We start from the raw sequence: 20,721 nt of genomic DNA on the forward strand, positions 1-20,721 counted from the left end.
AAAGCTGGACAAGCTTCTGGCCGTGTCGGAGTTGCCCCGTCTGGCTGGTTATATCAAGGGAAGGAAAATGCCTTGCTATAAATACGGTGCAATAGCTGTCACGGGCAGCATCTCTGCGTTGGCTTCGGGCTGCTAAACGCTCCTCTGCAGTACGTGGGGACCTACGTGGGATCCAGGCCGTGGCGTGTCACACTCTGCAACCCGATTTTGCCAAAGTACTTGTTTTGTTCAGTGAGATACCTCTCAAGTATGCATTACGCTTGTGGACCTAGAGTAATTCTTTGCCTTGCTCAGAGCTGCTTAACCACGTTGTTAAAAAGTCGCTTTGTGCTCATAAAGTAGGAAGGCGGGGACTGCTTTTCAGGACACTCATGCAAGTATAAAGGGCAACTCTTTAAACTTTCCACCTTTAGTTTGTGAAAAAGTTTGAACAGGTTTTAGGTGGTAATCAGACTTTGACTGTGCAAGGGAGTCTTAGGTGGAGAATTATTTTTAGTCCAAACCAGTACTGCTGTTCAGTTCAGGCTTTGCTGTGCTGTACTATCTCATAAGCCTGTAAGTGGTGATTACTTATTTTTTTTCTATAGAAAAATAGACTGGTTGCTAGATGAGGCTGTTTGAAGCGTGCTGCTGGAGCTGCTCTTCATAATATTCACCACAGTTGGTTACAGATCATTTCTCTAGCTTACATGCAACATAAAATTGATCGTAAAGCTAGCTTATTTTCCTTCTGTGTGACAATAGTGGTGCTTAATTTAGAACAAATTATAATACATTATTGTAGTCAAAGAAAACAGGCAGTGAACTGTTGCAATAGTTGATGTTAACTTTAATTCTACCCCAATTCTCTTTTTTTGGGGGAAGATTAAGATTATTAGATCTCATTTTCCAGTTGTTGAGTTTTTCCACTATCTCGGTGAGATCATGCATTTAATTCTTCTGATCTTTTATTTTTATGATGAATATAATGCGTACAGGATCTTGGGAGTCCTTAAGGTGTTAGATTTCTATGACATCTTTATTGACCAAATCTTTTTCTCCTCTTACTCAATACAGTTACAGACATAGAGCTGAAGCGACTGAAAGATGCTTTCAAGAGAACTTGTGGACTCTCATATTATATGACCCAACAATGCTTCATCAGGGAAGTTCTCGGTGATGGAGTCCCTCCAAAAGTTGCTGAGGTAATTTATAAACTTTTCTGGAGAGATGTATATGGTTGATACTGTGTACCTTAGATGTGCACACACAAATATGCCTGTGCAGAAACAGGCAAATTTAATTTCTTTCCATTTTTCATACAGTGTTACAGTGTGTGTTCTCTAACTGAAGGTAACGTTCCAGACTTGGATCATGAGCTGTCAGTGATGTGCGCTTGACTGAGTCTTTGCCTGACACCCATCTAATAGGTGGCAGATGACTTCAAAGTAAATCTAGGTATCCAGATGTAGATTTGGGGAAGTGAAAAATTGGGAAGTTTTAACTCTCTATACGAAAGCGTTATAGTAGAGGAATTTATTTACTGTGGAGGTGAGCATGCTGTTGGTTTCTCTGAGTTTCCGTAGGCTTTTACCTCATTTTCTAAAGTGCAGATTAATCTTTACAAGCTCTCAGAAATAATTTTATTTTAAATATATATATATATAAATGAACTGGACAGTAGCCAGAACCAAAATATGCTACATAGATATAAATAATACATGTATGTGTGTGTGTGTATATATATATAGATATATATATAGATATATATATAGATGTATAAATATATATGTTTATATATTTTTTTATATATATATAAAAATAGTGATACCATCCTGCATGTGTGTTGAAAAAAAAATTTCTTTCGTAGAGTTGTCTGTATTTTGAGAGAGAAATTAAAATATTGTTCAGGGAAGAATAAGATTAGCCAGACCTTTCAAATGATATTTTGCTCCATGTCATTTCTAATCGCAGCTGCTATTTCTGGTATCTTCAGTGTTATTGACCTCACAGGCAGCGTGCAAGTCTTCCAGTTTTATTTAGATAATGTGCATGGTGAGGTGTGTGTTGCAAAAGGTTTAACACTATGTTAGAGGGTTTCTTTTTTCTAAGCTCACTGTTTTCTCTGTCCTTTTTCTTTTTTCCCCAAGTATTGACAAAGAGGATATTACTTGCTTCTGTAATATATTTGGCAGTTTTATTTTTATGTGTGTATTCAAGCACTTAACAGGAAATACTGTAATGTGTGTTAGCACCGTCAGATTGAATGAAAGTATGAGATTTCCCGTAGCCTAAGGCAAGTATCTTCAGTACTAGTTTTGGTATATTTTGTTTGAATACTTTGTTAGTAGACAATAAGATTTAAAAAATAATAAAATAAAAATCTTATACTGTACATGATTTTTTTGAAATAATAAGAAATATTAAAAAACTTACATTGTAAATTAATTTGTGCTTTCATATCCCTTTTATGCCAGTATTAATGGTTAAATTATTGATTTGGATGAGATAAATTTTCACAAATAGATACTTTGGGTTTTCAGATGTCTTCTGTTACGTCTACTTTTTTTTTTTAATCTGACCTTGAAGACACAATTTTTATCATAATTGTGTCTCTTAACGTTACAGTTCTACTGCAGTTCTTGGTTCCCATTTGGTGAAGTAAAGTTAGTGGAAGAATCATGACTGTTTTTTGATGTGATCTCATCAGAAGTGGGATATCAGCATCTCAAAATTCCAGTACAAATTACTGTGTACCGAATTACTGTGTACTTCCAGCATTCATATTCAGGCAGTGCAATATTCATATCTCTGAGCTTGAATATTGAAAATCCGGACAAAACTTGGACTTGACTCTGCTCATATTGTAATGGGATTCTTTGTAATTCAGTGTGGAAAGGCAGGCACACTCATTAGACGGCTAAAGCCTTGTTCTGAGTTTTCAGCCTTTCAGTCATTAAAATGGATTATTTTGAGCCTGAGGTTGCTGGGCTGTTTTCTCTGCATGTTTTGAGTAATAGTTTGTTGTATCTGAGGAGTGATAGGCCTTCAGGAATTCATTAAATTAAAAACACTGATAGAGCAGGCATGCAAAAGAGGGAAATGAAGTCCGTGGAACGTCGATCAATTTACATGATTGTCATGCACGCGAAACACTTAAATGTTCCGGGTGGTTATGTTCTGAAAGGATCTCTTAGAAAAATGGAATTGAAAACATTAATAAAATGAAACAGCATGGGCTGTGTCTGCATTGTTTTAACTGCAGGAAAGCCGGTCAAGGGCTGAGATGCATGAACACAGCAATTATTTTTAAATCTAAGGAAATAAGACAATTAGGTTATGCAGTTATAGGTACCTTGACAGAAAAAATATTGTTCAGAGGAAGTAGAAAGAAAGAATGGTAATATCTCAAGAAAGCATTTTTAGTAGCTTTGTATGTTAGTCTTAGGAGAGGAAGAATGCTGAGAAGGACCTCCTAACTTTGTCCTGTGCAGTCGTGTCAAAGACTAATTAGATTATACCTTTATCAGCTTAATTTAGAGGGAGTTGCATATCAACCTTATTGAAAAAGTAGTAAGCAGTGATTTTTTCTTGTTCATTTCTTCCTATGTATATTATATTGTGAGAAGCACTTGTGCTGGTTTTTCTCCAAATGTGACTGTAATGTAAGTAGAAGAGGGATGCTAACGAAGACATGAAGGACATGTAGGGGGAGCTGCCAAAAGAACGAGAATGGAGACTTCTCAAGGACTGAAAGAGAAGACGGGTCATAAGAATAGAATCAGGGAAGAATCCAGAAGGTTTTATACACTAGAGAAAGGAGCCAAAAGAATGCATTGAACATCCTCTCCTACCCTTCCAACAGGCTTACTAGAGGCTGTGGGCACAGGGACACAAAATTGCTTCTCATTTTTTACAGTGCATTTTATTAGAAAAAGCTTTCCAAATAACATTAATGTGAAAACTCGTGGGGCTACTTCTTTAGAAACGTGAACTAATCTTGGTTGTGTGTTGTGTGCAACTTACTCAATGTTTGTAAACTCTCACCAAAAAATGATTAAGTGACTGAGGTAAAGGTAATACCAGCTGCTGATTGTTCTAATTCAAAGGTGTGTTAGATACTAACACCTTGGATATTATCCACAGAATTCCTTTTTTTAAAAATCTTGAACGATATGTTGTGTTAATACATAAATGGAATATCTGGCATTCAAATGATACTGAAACTGAGATGTGTAGAGTTAAACAGAAGTGGGTGGAAAGTTCAGAGATGGGTATGAATTAGAAATATGCTTTCAGATGTATGAAGAGAGGAGACAGCTTTATTCAAGGTGATTTATGAAATAAGTGTGCTTTAAATTCTAAGAGCACAGAAAGGTGAAATTTGAGTGACAGAAGAATAAAGAAAAGATAATCTTTTAATCAAAGTTGTGAAGGAAAAATAGTGATTTCTCTTTCATTTGGCCATACTTATATATACATGGTCTTTGAAAGTCCCGTTAATCTGAAATGTGAGAATTCTCTCCCTTTTTATACTTAGTGTGCTTGGATTTTTGTTTTTTGTTTTGTTTTTTTCTTCTGAATCTGAAGAAGCTATATTAAGACTTAAGTATAGTATTCAGCAGAGTTAACTGCTTATTTAAAAAAAAAAAATAAAAAAGTAATGGCTCCAGTGTAGTATAGAAGTAAATCACTTATATATGCAGTGTAGCCCTGAAGGCATCTTGTGAAATCAGAATGATTAGAAGTAGAAAGTGTGGAATTCAGATCTCTGCCATGACGTAGTCCATGAAGCATATGCTGCGTCCAAACAGAGCACAAATTTAGTTTTAATGATTTTAACTCCTCAAGCATTTGCAAATGGAGTAAACTTCAGCAATAGAAGATGACCTGAGCATGCTCTGGGAGGTGTGTGTGTGGGTGGTGCTGTCTTACAGCAGAAGGAAATGGCAGGTTCTACATAATGTCTTCCATACGACGAGATCCTTCTGTGCTTCTGTGTTCACTTAAATTTACCTACCCTCAGACATCTTTAGATTTTGGGAATTTTCAAAGCCTCGCTGTGGTCCTCTTGCACGTCCCTCAGCAGTTCCCTCTGGCTGCTGTCAGCATGTTTACTTGCTGCTCAGAAGGCTCTGGGAGGCGTCAGGTTACCATCATGGTGATTTACAAGTACTTTAATATGAAACTATTTAAGTGATTCGGGAAGATTTTACTTTCTCGGAAGCCTTTTTCCAGTGCTGAGTTGTTCAAGACAAAGTTCTTGGTAACAAAATTTGTTAAATTTTGCTTTCCCGGTCTAAAAGGGGCAAGTTCTGTTGAAGTATTTAGCTGATTTTTTGGCTTCCAGTTAGCGTAACCCATTTTGATGCTTGTCAGCTCTTGGGGAAACAGTTTCCTGGCATGTAGACCTGTGTGAGTGAGACGGTAAGACCAACAAACATTGTTTTGGAGGACATGGCACTCATGTTCTGCAAAGGGATTTCAGTCTGTTAAAAATGGATTTTTCTCCTTAATACTCTTCATTGTAATGTGCTGTCTGGCTCCTTTGGAAGGCACAACTGATAATAGATTGCACTTGATTACACTGAATGTCCTACGTAGTTATGGTAGTATATAGATGTTCTCTTGTAATATTTGAAATGTGATTTATGTACTTATTTCATGCCAGTTTCATGGGCAGCTTCATTCTAGCTACTTACTCACAGCCTGAGGTCACCCACTTAGAGTGAACTGGATTAGTGGTAACAAAAATGGTTATTTCAAATCCAGGTTGGTTCCCTGGTTTCACTCATAGTCCTGCTACATGAATGCTTATCCTGCTATCACAGGGAGTGCGTCTGCAATCTTCTTGAGACATGCAAAATTCTCATCATGCTTAAATGTATTTATTTATTTATTTTAATTTATTTTCAACTGGTTTAGAATTATTCCTAAGATAAACTTAGTGTTGATAGTTGAGTGCTCAGAGGATGCATCCAGTAGCTTTCTGATCTCAATTCTGCTGTGTGTGAGAGGTCCTAATACAGAGGTAGGTTTGGTGCTTTAACAACTTTTATACTTTGAAAATGAAGTCCTAGTAAATATGAGAATTCATACTTTCATGTGGTCATTTTACTTTATGATGATTTAGAAGTAGATTGTTTTGACGTGTTTAAAACTTTTACTTGTTGGGTAGATTCTCAGGATGTCACACTTAAGACTGTTAGGGCCGTGTACCTTTTTTCCGGAACTGCTGGTAGTCTAGAAGAGAAATGTCACTCCAATCACATGTCATCTCTCACTTTCATTTTCTTGTCACTTGTGGGTGTAAATGTTTCCTGATGGTTATGGTGGATTTTAAAAACAAACAAACAAACCAACCTAAAATGTGTATTTGTTCTTTAAACTGGTGGATTTTGGTCTGTGTGTCCCAAAGGGTCATGGCCTCTTTTTTAGCCTTGCAAAAAAGGCTAAAATTAATTGTGCAAACTCTTGTATTTTCAAATATATATATATATATTTTTAATAGAGGTTAGGAAGTCAAAAAAAAGTTAAAAATGTTGCTTTTGCTGTTTAGAGTTGTTTGGTTGTGGTTCGTGTGTTTAAAAACAAACGAAAGGCAGGGGAAGGGATGCAGGTGTAGCAGCAGTTAAGACCTGTGGGTTTCATCCAGTGGTTTGCGAATGATTCGCTCTGCTCTGTTGGGTAATTCACAAAATAGTGAGTCTGCCTGCAGTAATGTGGAAGCCCCACTGACCTCTGAACTCTGCTAGGGCTCTTTGGCTAAGCTGCTATATAAAGAATACGCTCAAGGCTTTCCTGGAGAAAAATGAAAAAGCAGAACATAATTACATGTATACATCTTGTTTGTAACCTTGTTTATTTAGAAAGCAATTCAGTAACAAGCAAGGAAAATAGTATTTAAAATGTGCACAGTATTTTTTAGAGCCCTGGTGTAACTTGTTGCTGTTAGTTGTGATGTCTCTGTTCTTGCTCTTAATGTTTTGGTTTACTTCTGTTTTATTCTCTTAGGTTATCTACTGTTCGTTTGGAGGAATGTCCAAAGGGCTGCACTTCAATAACTTGATAGTTGGATTAGTTCTACTTACAAGAGGCAGAGAGGAGGAGAAAGCAAAATGTAAGTAATACAACTTTAAAAAGTAATAACGGTATCGTGTATGTAGAATGCACTTTTGTAAAGGAACCATAAATTGTGCTGTATTAAGTCACTGTTGTCATATGTAACTGGGGCGTACATTTGCCAATAAAGATAGCATATTTTTAGACATTTTTAGCTGCATATTTTGAAATTCAATGTATTTTAGTTTTCTGTACCTAACAAAGTGAAATATTTGTTAAGTTCCCATGATTGTGGACGTTAGGATCCTACAGAAAGACTGTTGAGTACTGTATGTAGGCAGAGAAAGGAGGACAGCACTGGTATTTTTCAAAACAAACTAAAGCATCTGCCTACTGACTTCTGTTGTTTTGTCTTCCTTGTTAATCTGACTTGATAGTTTTTTTTTTTTTTTTGATTAGTGGGCAACGGTGAAAGAAAGAAAATATTTCCTGATCTGAACCTTATTGAGCTATACTGTGATTGAATCAAATTATTGCACTGCTTTTGGCATTCTTAGCCAGTTTTAAACCTAGTATTTGGAAAAATGCAACTACGGTAGTTGCTTAAATATTTCTCTTCTTCCTCAGACATTTTCAGTCTCTTCTCTAATGAATCTGGGAGTTATGTTGTTCGTGAAGAGATGGAGAAGATGCTGCAGGTGGTTGATGGAAAAGTGCCAGAATCTCTCAAGAAATGTTTCTCTGAGGTACATTTTGTACAAGTTTTATCTTACTGCATTCACAAAAAAGTGAATATTACATTAGGCAGTTTTTCTTCTGCTGTATAAATTCATGTGGATGTGTGGCAATAAATTAACCTTGCTTAAAGAGAGGAAAGGTTCATAGTTTGTTTTTTTTTTCATCTTATAATATTACATGTGATTTGCATTGATGTAAGTAGCAATTTGGTATATGCAGGCATTCTCCATGCTGCTTTACTTACTATGCTAGTTTGAAAGATATCATTTCCAAAAGGTAGTTGTGTAATCAATTAAATTTAAGTATGAATATTGCTAGTGGAATTTTATTGATTAGTGTGGATATTTTATTGGAGTTGGGAAAGAAATCTAGAACACAGATCTGAGAGAGGAAAAAATCTGCCCCTTGGATTTAAAAAAAAAAAAAAAAAAAAAAAGCCTACCAGCAGTGGTTGCTTAAAATAATAGTTTTAGAATATTACTGCCGTCTCACTGTGCCTGCCAGGAACTACAACATTTATTTATGCATTAGGTTGTTTGAGAGATGTAATAATTTTGAAGCTTGTTGAAGTCTTCCCCTAAAACAGGCTGTTACCTATAGATATTCACAGATACTTCCCTGGCCCTAGTCATCCTACTGAACTGTCAGGTTTGCTTGGTTTGGTTGTTTCCTTTAGTTATTGACCAGCAAAATCTAGTTGTCATTATACATTCTGCTGAAAAACTGGTTGAGGAGAAGCTTTATTTGTGGATTTCAGATTACTTAATTTCCTTACAAATTCTTGTACTGTATTTGCGATAACTTCGGTATGCTTGTTACCAGCATTGGCTGAGGCAAACTTGCTTAATCTGGCAGTGGTGTCATGTTGGCTTTGTGGGCAACAATTACATTTTTCCTTCTTGCCTGGGATCATAAATCATATGTATACTGCAGTCCAGTTTCTGGAGCTGACCACTTCGATATTTCCTACTTATAATTCCCCATCAATATGGTGTGATGAATTATACCCTAAAAGTTAATTGCATACTGTCCAAGAAATCTAGAAATACTTTATGAAGATCTTGCAGGGAAAGAAGTATCAATCTGGCTTGATACCGTTTTCCTGTTCAAGAAAATGCTCAATATCGATTTTCTTTTAAAAGGAAAATAGTGTAATAACCCACTCAGCAGGATTTACTGGCCTGTTAATCATACTAGGTCATTGCTGAAGAGCGAGAAAATCTAATGTTCCTGCTGTGGGTCTGCCTTCCTGCCGTATGGCAGATGAGTTTATGCTTTCCAGGATGATGTTTATAGGTACTTTCATTCTTTCCTTCAGAATTACTGCATATGCTCATCTAAAAATAAGAGCTTTGAAGTATATCTATGTTTTCCTCATCCTTGCTTTTGAAAAAAAAAGAAACAAATTCAGTGATATCTACATTGCTCTAGTTGTTGAGTTCCATCATGGCTCAGCTGTAAACCTTACATGCCTCAAATGCTCTTTTTCCAAAGCTTTTTCCTGTCCCATGTCTTCCTTGTTGTTCTAATCAATGAGAAGGACACAGGAGTCTTAGTGAAACACGGCACAGCTCTTGCTCCATTTACAGAAAGCAGTGGAAAAAAAACTAGTAGGAAAGTAGAGTGGAAGAGGTAGCAAGAAAATGATCTTGAGTCTGATTCAAACTGCTAAAGAAATTAAAAAACAAAACAAAAACCCACCATGTTGTGGGCTGCATTTTTCTTCTCTGTGTGACAGCAAATTTGCTTTTGCTTAATCAAGTGGTTCCGTAATCGGCTAAATCCTGTGAAGTCCAAGTTGTTGACTTACCCTTTTCCTGGCAGTTGTTCATCCCCCTAGCCTTGTGCTGGCTCAAGTAATTTTATGATGCCTTGATGAAGTGGATTGAGAAACTGATCTGCCTGAGAAGTAACCTCTTTTTCTGTAGCTACTGTGACTGCTGTCGCAAAAGAGAAGCGTTGGTGCCTGTAGGAGGAAGGTTAGGATCCCTGCTGTCGGTCAGTCGTGTAGATACGTACTGATTAAACAGATGATGGAATAGCAATGTAGTATCCTGACTTCCTTGAATCATTGTCATGTGGAAGTCTATGACAGTGCCTGTAAGTGTTGGGGTATTTCTTTGTTCCCCCTCTATAAATCCTGCGGATAATTTTGCTGTCTATTCTGCTATCAATTTCAGTTTGGTTAAAGGTGGTTGAGTAGCACAGTGCTCAGGTTTTCCAGCAGAGAAGCAAATGAAATATGTTCCTAAGTTGTACCTTTCTTCTGTGTTAAGGTTAGAGAACCTTTCTCCTCTATGAATTACCAACAAAGATTGCCAGTCTTCCCTCCTTACAATTTTTTTCAGTCTTCTCTGATAGTTCCATTCATTTCTGGCATGCTTAGGTTGGCTTTTGTACTGGATTTGTTATACAAGGAAGTGCAGGTAAAAATTCGCCAAGGTGATGCAGGGCTGTAAAGCTAGCAACAAGCACAGTTTTTCCCGTTTATTAGTAAAAGGAGAGTCAGAAGGCAATTTGATCGCGATACCTGCATGTATTTATAGGAGAAAAATATAACACTAATGTGGGAAAAAGAGCCAGTATCTGGAATCTGAAATAATCCATTACAACTGGAATATGAAGCAAATGATTTAGCAGCAATGGTGATTAACCATTTTCTTCAATTGGCGTTTGCGGATAGTCCACGCCCCGGTGCAAATTGTTGGATGCTGTAGAGGTGTAATTCAGTGAAGCTTAATGGTCTGTGATATTAGGGAAGTTTAACTAGTCAACGGCTTCAAACCTCTTCCAGTTTCCAGACCTCTGTTTATTTACCATGAAGATTAGGGCCTCCATATAATGAGTTTGTCTACTGATAATAGGTTTGCCTTTATTGTAGTTAGTTTTCTAGGCAGTGAAGAAATAAGTCTGCTGATCCCTATGGTTTCATAGCCACAGCTTGAAAACCGTTCAGCTAAGTGGTTTAAACAGCCTCTTCAGCAGTTAAACTCTGTGAATCTATAGTTTTCACGTATTCCTGAAGAGGCAGTTCCATGAGACATCCAGCAAGAGAAACCTGAGTTAGGAGATGCTGTGAATGTCGTTTACCTACATGCTGCAAGGTGTTCTTTGGTCACCAGCAGCATAATTTTTTATGCTACCGCGGTGATTTTTCATACTGTTAGTTATTCACAAATCTAATTATGCTAGGTGTTTGTGTGCTTGCACAGATATAACACAATGCTTATGATTTTATAGCACCTGTTAGTCAGCACGAAAGAGCTTTTATCTGTCATAACAATTTCAAATTCATAAAAATAACCCCTGTTGTTCTGAGTTGTAAGAAACCATTTTTCTTCTAATCCCCATAACCTGAGGTTCAGAGTAAATGCCTTTCCAAAGGCCACATTGAGTAGGAGGTTGAAGTGCAGAGAGCTGAGGAGTCTAATTTCCCTCCTTGTGCTGTATTTCAGAATGAAATAGAAAAACAGGCATGGCTCCAAAAAATTATTTCAGTACTTGTTTTTATGGGAGATTGTCCTAATTCTTGTTCTTGCAGCTAGATGGTTCCTGTTTACAGATACTGAGAAAGGAGAGAAAAACAGTCACGTTTTCTTATTTTCTAATAGGGTGAAAAGGTAAACTACGAGAAGTTCAGGGTTTGGCTATTGCACAACAAAGATGCTTTCACATTTTCCCGTTGGCTGCTGTCTGGAGGTGTGTATGTGACACTCACTGATGATAGTGATACTCCTACCTTCTATCAAACACTGGCTGGAGTCACACACTGTAAGTAAAAGATGCTTCTTATTATGTGCGTTTCTTAAAACTGTTTCAGAGTTCACAAACTTAAACTGTTGCCTTGCTGCAGTTGTTTGTTAAATCTTACTGCTCTGATTAGATACATGCAGTTCTGTTCAGCGAGATACATTTCTTCTCCATGCTAATTTGTTCTCTGCTTTTTGTGCTGTGACAAGTAAAACATTGTTATGTACAAGGACACAGTGGGGCATTATTTTGAGAGAACAGTATTGAGATTACGGCATTTCTTATAGTAGATGTTGACTACCAGGCAAATTAAAAAATAAAAAAAAGCAAAATGTCTTCTCTGACAAATATGTTAATCTAAAGAGACTTGATGTTAATACAGGTTTTGTATTTGCTTTTTCTGGTATAGTGGATCATAAAACTATTGAGACTGTTTTGGTAACAATGCTTGTTGCAAAAGTATTACATCTTAGGTTGTCTTCTACAGCCAAATAAGTAATATTCCTGGCATGTGATGTAGTCAGGGAACTAAATTAAAGAGAAGCCTCCTCAGGATTTGCATGTAGGAACGATCTCCAAAGAACAAATGCTTCCTTATGTCTATATTATTGCAAAAGGAGGAGCAGCTGTTTTTTAGATTAAATGTAAAAACAAAGAGCTGACAAACGATACTTGATGTGCAAATGTAATGTGAGCATACGTTACAGGAAAGCATCTGAGGGACTTGGTGTCCCTTAGGAGAAGGGTCTTTGCTGTTGAGATGTCAGTGATTCGAACAATCTGCTTGTACTTTATGCACTCGTAGATTTTTCTGTTGATGTGAGCATGGCATTTTCTCCCTTCAATAGGTGGATTGCTTTAAAGTTATGTATAGTTTTTATAGTTTTTTTTCTTTTGGTTTTAAATATGGATTAAAATTCTGTTTAGAACATCTGAAATGAAAATGCATAATTAAATCAGAAGTTTATAGGCAAGTAATTTATTAGGGTTACAGGAGAGATTGCAGTAGACATGGAGGTTTCAGAAAACTACTCCAAGGTCTAATAGACAAGGTTAGAGAAAGGTTTGCTAAAATGAGAAAAAAGAAGAAGGAAAAAAAAAAACAGATTCTTGAATTCTACAGACTTCAGCCCTCAGAAAAATCTGTTTCAAACTGAGACCCACCACACTTCCAGCCTTGTCAAGTCTGCCTTACCCTAGGTATTCAAAGAAAGCTTTACCCTATGCCTCTGGATGTTACCTTGGAGCTTACTTAGATTTTTTTCATATGAAATGGAACCTTTTTCTGTACAATTTTTACTAAGCTTTTCACGGAAAGTTTATTTATACTGAAACTGAGGTTCGTAGTAAAAAAAAAAAAAAAATTCTGATTCTTAGAAAATAGTTGTTTGGGTGGCTCCATGTTACATTTGTTTCTGCTGTAGTAATTTTGATTTTTTTCATTTCATAGAGAGTATTTTCAATTTCTTATTGCAAATTTTTTGACCCTTGGCTTGACAGAATCCCAGTTATTTGGTCAGTCTCTGTCAGATGAAATTGCTTCAAGTGCCTCAGTTTACATTTGAGCTTTTGTGATCGCAGGGACCTTCCACTAATCACGGTGACTCTGTTAGCATTTCAGCCGTCTAATCGTTGTCTGAGCACGCTTTCGGCAGGAACAGTAGTCTCTATTTTCCATGTAATGACTCGTCACCTCTAACTTCCGCTTACCTCTTTGATGTCTTCAACTGTACAGCCTCGAATCTTGCTTAATTACTCTTACATGAATCGTCTCCTTCATGAAGAAACTGGCTTGCTCTGTTTAATTTTTTTAGTAGACTCAGCGATCCTACCTCAACGCTGTCAGCATCATCTCTGAGAATGTCAACCTTGAAACCAGCTCACTGCTACTCTGAAAGGAGTACTTTTGTATTGCCTTATATTTTAAGGTTTAGAAATTCAAGTGATGCTCATGTATTTGGTTTTAATCTCTTAATCAAGTTAGTTAAGAATAATTTCATAACACTCCTGTGTATTGCAGCGCCTGATTTTGTAAATCATGTTACAAGAGGAAGTGTTTAGTCTTTCCTTTCTGGGAAGCATGCATGCATAGTCGCTCCTCTACACGTGCTAGTTTGTATAGCTACGTGTTCTCTTGGAGAAGTTAGCAGATTTTTAAAGCCTCATGAAAAGTGTTTGCAGAATTTCAGGTCTCTGCTGGGTGATTCAACACAAATGATATATTCGGGAGAAAAAACACAACCAAACAACAACATCACCATCAAAGGAAAAAAAAAACAAAACAACAACACTTGTGTTCTGGGAAAAAAAAAAAAAAAAGCGTTGCTATAATATTAGACCAGACTACTGAGAAATTCAGTCTATTCTAGCAGCTGGTAGTGTTTGTGTTTCTTTACCAGCAGCTTACTTTTATAAGCAGTCAAGAAGGTGGGACTAAATGAAAACTTAAGCTTTCCATTGTTGGCATTAAAAAGCTGAAAGAAAATTAAATATTTGAGAATGTTTGAAGTGATTATTGAATCTTCAGGTACACATCAGAAAGCTTTTCATTTTATGCAGGAAACTAATGTAGCTTACATTTATCTTTGCATCAGTAAAACGTTTCAAACTGTACCGTGTCTGCAGGTTCGGTATGCTGAACCACATTTGGAAAGCCTATGTTACAGGGTGTGTTTGAACCACTAGATAAAATTAAACTGTATTGTACTTTTGTTATCTTCCAGCTAAATATTGTTAAAAGAAAAAAAAACCAACAACAATGTATTTAGTAATGTGTTAGAATGTATGCAGCTCGATACCTTTCAAAGGACAGATGTGGAAAACCCACAGCAATTCTAGGTACTAAGAAGACAAACTGTTGAACTAACCAGCCTCCCCCACGTCTGGACAAATGCTTCTTTTTATGATGTGTCTGATGATTTCCCTTGTGATTTGAGGCAGTAGAGGAATCTTATACAATAAATGCAAAAGTAAGGAAAATCAGAATGCTTGGTCACTTGGAGGTAATTGCAGTGAAATATGAATGCTTGGGGCCTTGCTGGTTTGCTTTAGGTCTGATATTTACCATCTAGTCAAGTCCATCCACAGAGTAAGACAGTAATCTTACCGTAGCTGGATGTACGAAGCAGTACGAGCTGTTATGACAGCTCCTTTTCTCTAAAGTGAGGCTCGGTTTTAGTATGTTTAACTAGGATAATAGTTACCTTTTGGGAGAAAAAGGAACTGAAATTATGTTTAGTAAACCCAGGCAAATGCTGCTAGCAGAATATAGTGAAAGAGTGAAAGTTTTTAGAATTTATTCTACTGTCAAATGAAAACTAATGAGTAAGGCTCCCCTACCAGTGCACGCACAGATTCATCCCCTGGCTGCTGGACTGCGGCTGGGTTGCAGCACGCCCTCTCCTGGAGCAGGGCTTTGCTCAAGCTTCAGACCCTTTTCAAGCCTTACCCCCTCTCAGTGTGCTTTCCATTAAACATTTTGAATAATATGTCAGAGACGTGAAAAATTGTGGTGATAAAAATAGTGAAAGTTATTAACGTTGATGTAGGAGAGACAGCGAACATTCTGTTGCAAGGCACTAGTGACTCCATTTACGTTTGTTTAATGAGCCGAGCTATCAGCAAAACAAAGGAATTCTAATTTTTCAGTTGTAAATAACATTTGTTTCGGAATGCAGATGACTTCAATTATTATTTCTCAATACATAATTAGAAATTAAACTTTGAAGTCACAGGAAGTTGCATGTACTCGCTGCTTTTAATCAAATTTTGTTCCATTTCACTTAAATCATAAATAGGAGTCATTTTATTTGAAAACTACCAGAATAACGTAAATGTCTCTTGGACCTATGTTCCCAAAAAGTAGTTTAAATGATATGTGTCTCTCCTTCATCCAGGCAGTGACCGCTAGCACTAGTCTGGATTTTCTCAGTTTTGTGGTATGATTGGGTACTTTTGTTTTCATCTATTTAGTCATCATATTGAATAGCAGCGTAGTGGAACGTGTAAGTCAGAGGTAATCCTGTCAAGGACTACTACTAACACTGAATTTCTCTGCAGGAGAATATTTCCAGCAAATCATTATTTGTCCTTAGTAATTACAAATTAAACGCCTCATCTCCTCTGGTACCTTCAAGTTCAAACACAGTAATTCAATAATACAAGAGTTCTTGGTATCTGGAGGATGTCATTTTGGTGCCTACCCTGCAGGTTTGCACTCGTTTAAGTGGATCTGAGTCCCAGCTTGGTGCAAAGCAGAGCTTTCTGTTGCTTGGTTTAGCAGATGGATGTAGAGGAAGAGGAGAAACTGAAGGGTGAGATCCTGCTGGTTTCCTTCGCTTGGCTGGACACAATTCTTCAGGTGCAACACAGGTGGTGGTAGCCTTTTCTACAGCTGGGTCTTTTTGGTGTACCTCAGTGTCACTTGATGGACTTACATTGTTGGGTTTTCTGTCCTTATCCACGGGGGAATGCTCCCATTTATGAGAGGTTGCTGGTTTCAAACTGACAGGCCATGTAATTTGTGCTTCTCCGTTACCCTGTTCTTGTGTCACTTAGTTCTTACTAAATAGCATCCTAATTCTCCTTCGAAGTGACTATCTTCTGTCGTCAGGAAAAAATTGTCAAAATCCTCCTGCTTTTCTGATAGCTCTTCCTGAGGTTCAGTAAGACAGTGTTTAATCAGTATAATAATTATATTTTAGAACATAGTTACTGCTAATTTCTCGTAATAAATGAGAGACGCCCTGGATAACCAGATGTCATGGTTGAAATGCAGGAGTGAGTTGTTGAAACAGTATGAAGTTGAAACTGAATGCTGTGGAAGGAACCTCTTCTCTCAGACGGGTTTAGAAACCTGTAGAGCTTTATAGTAGGATCAAGTCCGTAAAAGGAAAGCAAAATCAAGCGATCACTTCACTTTGCCCATCCTGAAAGGCTGTCTGGGTGTGAATGTGTGTCCTGGAGCTTGTCTACTTCAGTCACGGTGCCCACATTGAAACACCATCCCTTGATGATGTAAGGAAGGCCATTAGAAGATAGTTCAGAAGATTTAGGGTTTATTAAAGGTGCCTTTAAGACTATATCTCATTCTCTGCTATTTTTTTCCACGTGTGTGACCACTTGTGCTTTGAGGAGAACTGTAGTGTTTTAGACCTCTTCAATGTGTTCACATCCTAAGGCACTGATAGGCTATATTCGGCTAAACAGTGTTTCTCTAGTGTTTGTCTGGCATACTGTATGTAATATTTTGGTTGAAGTTACCATATTCCTTTCTTTTTAACTTAAAAAAAAAAAAAAAAAGGAAAACAAAAGATGGAAGTGTTCCAGCACAGTAGGCCAGTAAGAAGCGTCAGTGTCACTTAATCTGCATCTTGCCACTTTGTTATCCTCTTAGTTCCCAGGTTATTTTATGTCCTGCAAAGCAGCTCTGTGCCCAGCTCCCAGAACCTTCGATGCGTTCATTTGCAAGTGCCCCACGGCCACATTCAGGCAGAAACCGTGGTTGTGGTTCAGCCCGTCCGCCTCTGGTCCTGAGTCGGCTCCCTTGCAATGAAGGGCTCGCGGTGACCAGGGACGGGGTTTTGCCTGGAGGGTATCATGGTGAGGAGTAAAACGAAGCAAGTTGCAGTTAAAATGTTGGGAATATGGTATGCTTCTACTGCTGTGAGCCAGAGAGGATTGTGCCATTAGGTAGGTAAAAATTAGGTTGTTTATAAAATATATTCAAATCTTTGGTTAATTCTGGTGTTACAAAGAATTGTAATACGGCAGGCCTGAAATGGAAACCTGTTTTTACTTTTTTTCTAAGAAAGAATATTCATGGCTTGCTACCTGTGTAGCATTTAGGAAGGGAGCATATTTCATGAAAATGGCATTAAAATGAAGGGTGTTTTTTTAGTGTTTGTTGTTGTTATTGCAGCTTGTCAATCGCAGTGTAGTGGCTGGTTTTAAATTAACTCATTTTTACAGTTTTTGCTGAAAACCTGTTATTTACCTGTTCTTCCTTTACTATATGAAGACTCCAGTTTGATGCGTACTTGACATTATCGTTCCTCCCACTGCACTTGTCTAACTGCTAGTCTTAGAGAATTGAACCATAAAACACTATCATTAATTCTAGAGATCTGATTTTTTTGGTAATTTTAATGGACAAATGAGAGACAAAATAGCATAGAATAGTAAACGGGTAGTATCTGCTTAAATTTCATAGGTGCATAATGTCTGTGTGACCTCAAATAATCACGTGTTTAGCTGGCAAAAATGAATAATTACTTGCCTAGAAAACCAGTCTGTTCTGACATTTTGGAATCTGTTGTATTTATAAGATTTTTTTTTAATTTTTCTTAAGTTATTCAAAACTTGACCCACTAAATGAAAGCCCAGTTCACACCACCTGATGTGATTTGACCAGGTATTAGGAACAAAATAATTTTATACTCTGAAAAGTTAAAATACTTGATATAAGCCTCTTTAGAGGAAGATGGCACTTTTTCATATGCAGTTGTATGGTAAGTGCATACACATTAGGATGATAAGTACAGTCTGCTTTTATCACGCTTCATTTAAACTTCAGTAACAAATGTGATTGTATGTATATATCCTAAATGGCAAAAGATTCCTGGCAGTTTAGATGTAACGAGGAATGTATGGCGCACTGCGTATTCTGAGATCAATTTACGAGATTGTGTGTGAAAAATCACTCTGGAGAAATCAAATTATCTAACAGCTGGCTTTGCAACTTCAGACTTAAACATTTGCATCCAGTAAATCTTTCTGTATTTTATGTAAATGAAACTATTTCAATAGGCTACAATTTATTGTTACCAAGAGTCATATTCTTTTGTTATGTTTTTACTTCTCTTCAGCCTAAATTGTGCAAGTCTATTCAATGCAAAGAATGTTCTTTCCTGCTTCATCAGTTTTACTTTCTAAAATGTTTGGCTCTTGCATGGAAAAGTAAAATCAACACGCTAGATTTACCTTGGCTATTGCAACGTAGCACTTATGTTAATATTTATCAGTTATTATTTTGGAGGTGATTATTTGAAAATCTGTCTTTTAAAAGATAACATAATTTTAGTCGCTTCTTGACAGAAATGCAGATAAGATGCTTCTGGGATAACCTTTCTTTTCTGAGATTAGCTCGATAACGCAGTAAAGGTAGCACTGTAGAAACTGTCAAATTTAGTAAGTGGAGTACAAGTAGCTTCTACTATAGGCATTTGAGAATATTTTACCTTGTCAGAAAACTAATTTTTTCAGTTCTTACTTACTAAAGGTAAATGCCACACCTGCCAGCAAAACAGGTTTCTGCAGGGTTACTCTTCCGTAAAGACAACGTGAGCTTTCTCATGGTTTTTGGATATTCTTAGTGTGGCATCATTTCAGGAATGAAGTGTAACTGGCATGTCTGTTGTTCTTGCTAGTCAAAGATGGATTAAAAGGAAACAAACTGATTTGTATGCTCACCCTCAGGAACATTAGCATAATGCCTTTGTATTCACTAACGAGAGCGATAACATGTATGTGCAGTTCTTCTAAATGACACTACAAACCTGCCCTTCATATGCTGTTGTTTGGGCAGTGTAATACTTCTGTAGTTCTCCTTATGTACTTAAGATTCTGTGTCACAAAGTAGTTTTTACCTTTCAGTTGTTATTTTACTTTTTGATTATTTCTGTCCTTGAAACTCCATGGATATGGTTTTTTTTTTTTTTTTTTTTCGCGTCCCCTGCAGAATGCAGGTGCTGCAGTCCTAGCGTGATGTCCTGCAGGCTCTGCCTTGGCAGTGCGGCAGCATGCTGGGCCCTGCTGAGGCAACAAGATTGAGGGAAAGTGTATTTTATCTGGCAGATTTTCTCTCATCTGTTGATATGCTAACCATTGTGGGACAGGTGTGTCCTGAAATTGTCACGGCACTCTTGCATTTCCTGGAATGTACCAGGTGCCTTCCGTCACACCTGAGTGTGCTGCCCAGGCTCACGAAACTGCCTGCATCTGGGCACAGTTCCATGATATTTCTGTATGCTGATCTTCAAAGAAATAACTATTCTATTACTACTTCTTGATTTGTAGTTGAGTAGGATTCCTCTATATGTTTAGATTACTCTTTCCATATGTATTACAACACAACCAAGAGCCAGCAGATGGTAAGCCAGATAAGGGAATTGATCCAGCTGGAAAGGAGGGAGAGGAGAAAGGAAATCACTTCAGTTTTCCTGCTGTATCCGTTCCTTTATCTCACTTACCATGTAAATGCACAATAGGGAGGATGCTGCAGCATGTGCCTGGGGTTCAGTGGAAGGTAAGTTTTCTCTGTTCAGCCTGGAGTTATGTTAGAAATACGTGACCCTTGAACTGCAGCAGTAGTGTGGGTGTTCTGCACGCTAGTGTCAGGTCTGTCTCGGGCTTGTGCTGAAGGTACAGACCAAAAGGAGGGCATATTTTCACTGATGTTACTTTGCTAGTTGCTGTCTAAAAGTACTTTACAGGAAGATGCAATCCCTTCCCACTCCTCAAGCTCCACCTCAGATATTCATCTTTTGTTAAAAATTTTCCAAGCTTTCTGCTGATGAGGGTGCAGCACTGTATAGTTTGTGAAATTTGTGGGGCATAATATTACATGCCCGTTGGGTAGTTACAACTAGTTCATGTTCGTTGTATGTTACCTAAGTTACTATTCTGATTAAATTACTATTCTTAATGACAGACATAGGAAAAAATCAATACAATTTTAATTTGACATGTGACTTGTTTTATCTTTTCTTAAGCCTTACAGGATTATTATTGTTTCTGTAGACTAAACCAGGCCAAATAGCTCAAGTTAAACCTATTAGAAAGCTGGCATGGATTTAAAGGCTCAGAACCATCTGGGAATGGGATCACATGTAGTGGTGCTTAATATAGACAGCTTTGTCATTACATATCTATTAGAGAACCAATTAATTTACACTGACCTAAAGCAGTATTGTGACACACTTGCATATGTAAAAAGATTAAAAGTATTGTGGAGCGGAAACTCTATATTTTCTATATACATTTAATTTCAAAGGTAAAACTGACAGACCCCTAAAACTTGGAAAAAAAATTGGCCTTTGTATGTTTTGAATGAAAACACTTCTTCCTCTGCCTACTTCTTATTTACCTTTGCCTAACACCTTGTTTTACTAACCCCCCCCAATTTATATTAGA

General features: G+C 37.3%; 1 protein-coding gene across 3 annotated transcripts in view; it reads left to right on the forward strand.

Moving 5' to 3' along the window:
- USP32 (ubiquitin specific peptidase 32) overlaps positions 1 to 20,721 on the forward strand; it is a 78,396-nt gene that overhangs the window by 20,489 nt on the left and 37,186 nt on the right. For all 3 annotated transcript variants that reach the window (XM_040532850.1, XM_040532852.1, XM_040532851.1), the window contains exons 2-5: positions 1,057 to 1,184; positions 6,994 to 7,099; positions 7,669 to 7,787; positions 11,391 to 11,550. In XM_040532850.1, the coding sequence (XP_040388784.1) occupies positions 1,057 to 1,184; positions 6,994 to 7,099; positions 7,669 to 7,787; positions 11,391 to 11,550 (513 nt within the window). The remainder of the gene's footprint in view (positions 1 to 1,056; positions 1,185 to 6,993; positions 7,100 to 7,668; positions 7,788 to 11,390; positions 11,551 to 20,721) is intronic.

The sequence above is a fragment of the Cygnus olor genome, chromosome 20 (assembly GCF_009769625.2).
Source record: "Cygnus olor isolate bCygOlo1 chromosome 20, bCygOlo1.pri.v2, whole genome shotgun sequence".
Taxonomy (NCBI): Eukaryota; Metazoa; Chordata; class Aves; order Anseriformes; family Anatidae; genus Cygnus; species Cygnus olor.